Source organism: Muscardinus avellanarius (genome assembly GCF_963383645.1).
Source record: "Muscardinus avellanarius genome assembly, chromosome: 4".
Taxonomy (NCBI): domain Eukaryota; kingdom Metazoa; phylum Chordata; class Mammalia; order Rodentia; family Gliridae; genus Muscardinus; species Muscardinus avellanarius.
The window spans coordinates 45,472,987-45,479,001 of NC_137789.1; the positions used below are offsets into that span (position 1 = coordinate 45,472,987).

Here is a 6,015-nt window from a genome sequence, read left to right on the forward strand (position 1 = left end):
AGATCTGAGCACACACCGACTTGAAGAAGCCGCCCAGACACCCAGCCCATCTGTGTATTTGGAGAATCAGGCAGGCGGGGAACAAAGCAGACATAGTTTCATGAGCTGGCACACACGGCCCGCCCGTATCCCAGGTGCAGAGATGGCTTCTCTACTGCGGCCATCATTTCCCAGGGCACTGCTGCCGGGCAGTATCACCATGTTGCTATTTCCCTAAGAAGCCAATTTGGGTGCTTTGTGGGTGGGTAGTGTGGTCCCAAGAAACGAGATTGGACATGAGTTGGTCATTGCTGAAGCTGGGTGACTGATTGTAAATGAGGGGTCATGATGTTCTGTTGCTGTTTGAAATTTCCTCTTACCAGTTGTTCAAATGAGAAGATTCCAGTACACACACACACACACACACACACACACACACACACACACACACACACACTAGCTGAGGCATTTGTGTTGGTTATGTACGTACTCTTCTGGGTTTTCTACATGATCCTTGAGTAAAATTCGTCACCAGCAGGCTGTATCTTAGACGGACCTCGTCAACTCACAACCCTGTAACTTTACTGAGTTACCCTTTGATGTTCGATTCTTTGCTTATATCGAGTGGATATAAAAACTGCCAACACAGAGAATGTCTCTGCATCTTCTATATGATTACAGCCAAACAGTTCCCTTTAAACTGCTTGATCTATGGAGCTAGTTTTATCTGATTCAGCTACAAGTTTTTCCACAGGAATCCCTCATAAGGCATGATTGCCCACTTCTTCTGGGAGGCACACAGTGCTCAGCTGTCTCTCTTTGTGATGGAGGAACCCTTGGTGATCCTTGCCTACACTGATTGCTATAGGCATTTGCAAAATGGTAATACCTGAATTCTATAATCCTCCCCTTGTTTATGAGCTGGAAGAATCAGACAAATGTTTCCCTGTGACCCTAAAGTTCCTCTCCACAGGGCATGGCAGACAGGACTTAAGGCTGGGGAAAGCTGTTGCCGGTTGCCCTCTTCAACCTCAGAGAAGCTTGGAGACTGGGCTGCTTCTGAGGGGAGAGGACTGCACTTAGACACAGCAGTTTAGATGGATTTATACAATATGTCCCTCTGCCCAAATAAGCTATCTTTCAGGTGTGTCCAGACATTGCTGTCGGGTTGGAAAGTCAGGGCAATTATTCTACAGATACCAACAAAAACTGGAGTTCCTTCCATGTGCCCAGAAGCTGGTCAGAGCTGGTGTGTCCAAATTGTGTTCACCATGAGGTCTCAGGGCTCACCTCAAGCTCTCTCACTGATGTTTACTGTATTTAGTTAATTTATTTATTGGCCCTGGGTGTTTGTGAAGTAAAAGAGCACTCTATCACTGAGCCACACTCTCATCCCTGAATTTTATTTTAGTTTTTATTTTTTGCAATACTGGGGATTGAGCCCAGGGGTATTCTACCTCTGAGCTATACCCCCAGCCCTACTTTTTAGTCTTTACTTTGAAAAAAAAGTTTTCACTAAGTTTCAGAGGGTCTCACTAAATAGCTGAGGATGTCCTTGAACCCGCAATCTTCTTGTCTCAGCCTCCCAAGTACTGGGATTACAAGCAAGCACCACCATGCCAGGCTCTGAATTTTATTTATTTATTTATTTATTTATTTATTTATTTATTTATTTATTTATATTTTGCGGTACTGGGGATGGAACCAGGGGCATTCTAACTCTGAGCAACACCTCCAGCCCTAGTTTTATTCTTTATTTTTAAACAGGGTCTGAGTTGCAAGAGGCCTCACTAATAATTATCTGAGGCTGTCCTCAAACCAAGATGCTCCTGTCTCAGCCTCACAAATGCTGGATTACAAGCATGTGCCATCACATCAGGCTGAATTTTATTTTTTAAAAAGTAAAACTTTTTTTTTTTTTTTTTTTGGTGGTACTGGGGGTGGAACCCAGAGGCTTTCTACCTCCGGGCTATACTTCCAGATCTATTTTATATTTTATTGGGAAACAGGGTCTCACTAAGTTGCTGAGAGCCTCACTAAGTAGCTGAGGCTGGCTTCGAACCCGTGCGATCCTCCTGTCTCAGCCTCCCAAGTGCGGGGGATTACAAGCGTGCGCCACCACGCCCGGCAAAAAAAAAGTAAAACTTTTTTTTAATTTATTTTTTATTTATTTTTCAAGAAATTAACTTTTATTTGAAAGACTAATTTTCCCCACATGTATCTTATAAAGACTCTATATACTATACAACAGTATCAACCAATGTCCTAAAACCAAAATTTCTAATGGCAAATTATACAATTGCTTTAAGTAATAAATAAGAGTTGTCTTTCACTGATTATGGGCATACTTAAACTTCAGTAAGTTTAACACACAAACACACATACAGAAAAAAAATCACACTTTAACTCTGTAAGGTTTAACAGATGTATTTCAAATACAACATATTTTGTAGAAGTCCACAAGTTTTTCATCTCTAAAAATGTGACAACTTTTAAGGTTCAAAAATTATATTCTTCAAAAGAAATATCCAAATGTTTCTTCTACAGCTTTAAACTTTCTACATTCAACTATCTGACTGTTCCATTTCATTCCAGACAATTGTGACATGACTGAACTACTTCATGTTACTACCTTCTTCAAAGGAAGTTAAAAAAAGAGTTCCTCAGAAATGCAGATCTCTAATACAATATCGGACACAAAAGCTTTAAAAAGATCATTTCTTTCCTTGATAATTAGCTAAAAGTTAATCATCTGGAACGGCAAAGGAAAATCATTTACAAAGCATAACACTGGGTGTTCCTATTTTACTCAAGATGTTTTAACTACTCAAAATGACAAGAGTATAATGAAAAAGGTAAAAAACAGCAACACAATTGGCAAAGTATAGAAGCTAAATAAACAAAAGGATTTCTTTGAGGAGCAAAGATTAAAATCTTGGGAAAATCCACAAAGAGAAAGAGGTTTTTAGCTGCAACCATTCTGTTATCAATAGCGTCTTGGGCTGTAGGATCGAGATCTTGATCGTGATCTGTATCGACTGTAATAAGGAGATGGTGATCTTCTTCTGTATCGGTAATCATAGTCTTCATATCTGTCATACCCACGATCATATCCTCTATCATAGTAAGAATCTCGACGTCTGCTGCCACCACCACCTCCACCTCCGCCACCACTATGAGTTGGTCTGCCCATGTAGATTCCTGGTGTAGGTGTGTGAGTCCTCTTCGTAATAGAATAATCAACACGAATTCTTCTACCATCCAGCTCCATTCCATTTGCCCTCTCCATAGCCTCCTTTGAATCATCTATTCTTTCAAAATAAACAAAAGCAAATCCCCGTGATCGCCCAGTTCGCTGATCATAAACCACGTTGACACCACTCAATGGCCCGTATCGAGAAAATACTTCACGAAGATCTCTTTCTGTTGTATATAAACTGAGGCCAAACACTCCAAGACAAGTGTTGGGATCTGGATTTGCCCTGCTGCCTGTATGTCTCCTCCGATTAGACATTGGAGAGTGGCTTCGGCTCCTTCGCCGCCAGTAGTCTGGAGTGTATGACCTACTTCGAGATCGTCTCCTGTGAGAGTGAGATCTGGATCGAGTGTAGCGTCTATGAGAATGCCTTCTTGACCTCGACCTGGATTTTGATCTTGATCGAGAATGGGATTCAGAGTGTTTGGAAACCCGTGATGGACTACGAGATCCTGACCTGCTCTCCGATTTTACACGAGCAGGAGTTCCCGTTGGAGATTTTGACTGAGAGCGAGACTCTTTTCATTAGCCTTCTTTTATCTTGATTTATCTTCCACATTCTTGGAAAAAACTCTTCAATTTCTTCACGAACATTAACCTTGGGTTATGGGGTAGCATATGTTTATAATCCGGGTACTTGGGAGAGAGACAGGAGGATCAAAGAGTCTCAGCCTAAGCTTCTCAAACAGGAAGCTCACAGGTTCATGGTTGGCTAGGCTCAGCTACTTAGTGAGGCTTCTGCCCTCGAAGTTGTTCTCCTCTACATCACTCATGTCGGCCAGGCGCTCCCCAGAACTAGCTAACGCACAAGTCCGGCTCGAGGGCCGACGGCCTACACCCCGCTGACTGGACCGCGGGAGAAGGAGAGAGTCGACAACAACGGCTGCCCCCGTCCACTCCCACTCGGTCGCAGGCTCCGGCAAAATGGCCAAAAAAGTAAAACTTATACAAAGATTTGAACTTGGTTTTTGGTGGTTTCCTTTTTATTTGGCTTGTTATGTGAGGGTAGCAGGTTTTCAGCCATGTGATATGGCGATCAGCCTCCAAGTTTTTTGGCTAACTGCTGTCAGTTTTTGGTCTGAGCATGTTGGGAACACAAATGGGAAAACAGTCTTGGGACGGGGGAGGAGCAGAAGGGCTCTTTGGAAAAAGTAACTTGTGAGAAATGTTTTCATTTCCGACACATACTTAAGTAACTTGGTACCACTGTGAGACAAACAGGATTCTGAGCTTCCTAACAAAGATCCTAATCCACCGTTGCTTTTTCCTTGATTACCTCACAAAACTCTGAGCACAAGTTGGGCATGGTGGTACACACCTGTAATCCCAGTACTTGGGAGGCTGAGACAGGAGGATCGCTGATTCAAAGCCAGCCTCAGAAACTTAGTGAGACCCTGTTCCAAAATAAAAAAATACATAAAATAGGACTGAGGTATAGCTCAGAGGTAGAATACCCCTGGGTTCCATCCCCACTAACCCCAAAAAACAAAAAGTGAATAAAGGATAAAGGAAATTCTGAGCTCAAACAGAGGAGGAGTGTGATATCAAGGGCCTAAGATTTCTAAATCCATGTTGGTGACAGAGGACGAATAACAGCGTTGGAACTGGGATTCAGATCCCAATTTTCCAGTCTCCAACGTCTGTAGTCTTAAACATTGCAATTTAGAGAACAGTAGAGTAATTCATGAGGAAGCCAGAGGGAGACAGGGAGGAAGGAGCTGCCGCTGCTTACACCGCTCAGGAAACGTGCCCTGCACCTGAGCTCCTTGAGTCTGAGTCCCTGGTACTTCTCCCGACACTCCTTTGCTTCATGAACAAGTAAGAAAAGGATCCCAGACGCCAAAGATATTGGGAAATTAATTTGTTAAAGTCCAAGGTCCTTCCAGAATGGAGGCCCGCGTGTCAGCCACGTTGTCTTGGAAGCACATCTGACCCCGACGCTGGACGGGACCTTCAAAAGTGAGGGGAGGGCATGTTTTAGGAAGCCTGGTGAGGGGAGCTAATTCAAGGGAACTAGTTCAATTGCCGCTGGTGCTGAGGCCTCCTGGAGTTCCATGTAGCTGAGTAAGCGTGGCTGGGCAGGCCTGGCCTGTCAGAGCAGAGCTGAGCTGAGCTGAACCCATGGAAGCTCATCTCTCCCTTGTGAGCGGCAGAGAGAAAGCCTCCCACCAGCTGAGAGGGAGCAGTGGGTAGAGCCCACCAGGTGATGCTCTTGCTCTTTGACCAGGGCGGCGGGGTGGGGGTGGGGGGGGACACAAAAGGGGTGTCAGCTGGGGAGGGAAGCATCCAGGGTAAAGTGGCCGGCGCCTTCAGTTAGCGGGAGGCCTCTAAGCAGCCTTCTCAGCTGGGCAGGATTCCCAATGATGGGCCACTCTGACGAGAGCGAGGCCAGAGAGTTAGCGGGGTAGGAGCTTCCATATTTTGGCTGTGCATCTGTGAGCTGATGCATTGCTTAGTGGACTTGGGCCACCCGGTGGGCTTGCCGCTCCTCCCAGGTATGTAGCACACGGCAGGGATGTGCTGTTAGTGGGGTCCACAGAGGGTAGCAGTTAAATGCTTAGAAAACCGGACCTGGAATCAAAGCTTATCCACGGTGTTTTCATCTTCTTTGTTTCTCAGTTTCTTCTTTTGCAAAGTAATAAGGACAGCTGTCCCCCAGCTTTGTTGTGAAGATTAGATGATATGCACAGCAATTATAGAAGTGCCTGGTAGAGGGTAGTAAGCTGGTAGTTCTCAACTTCAGCTGAATGTCGGAAACAAGGGGAATTAACAGACAAACA

At 44.5% G+C, this 6,015-nt stretch overlaps 1 protein-coding gene across 3 annotated transcripts; it reads right to left on the reverse strand.

The window, feature by feature from the left end:
* Positions 1-2,965: 2,965 nt before the first annotated feature.
* Positions 2,966-4,008, reverse strand: LOC308262076 (transformer-2 protein homolog alpha; the record flags this gene model as incomplete). Of its 3 annotated transcripts, XM_080694438.1 has the most annotated exons (3): positions 2,966-3,271; positions 3,461-3,751; positions 3,970-4,008. In XM_080694438.1, 3 exons carry the CDS (start codon positions 4,006-4,008, stop codon positions 2,966-2,968), a joined length of 636 nt encoding a protein of 211 aa, XP_080550564.1. The 3 variants fall into 3 exon arrangements, with proteins under 3 accessions (XP_080550564.1, XP_080550563.1, XP_080550562.1); XM_080694437.1 differs by having other exon boundaries at positions 2,966-3,751; positions 3,973-4,008; XM_080694436.1 differs by having other exon boundaries at positions 2,966-3,751.
* Positions 4,009-6,015: the final 2,007 nt, after the last annotated feature.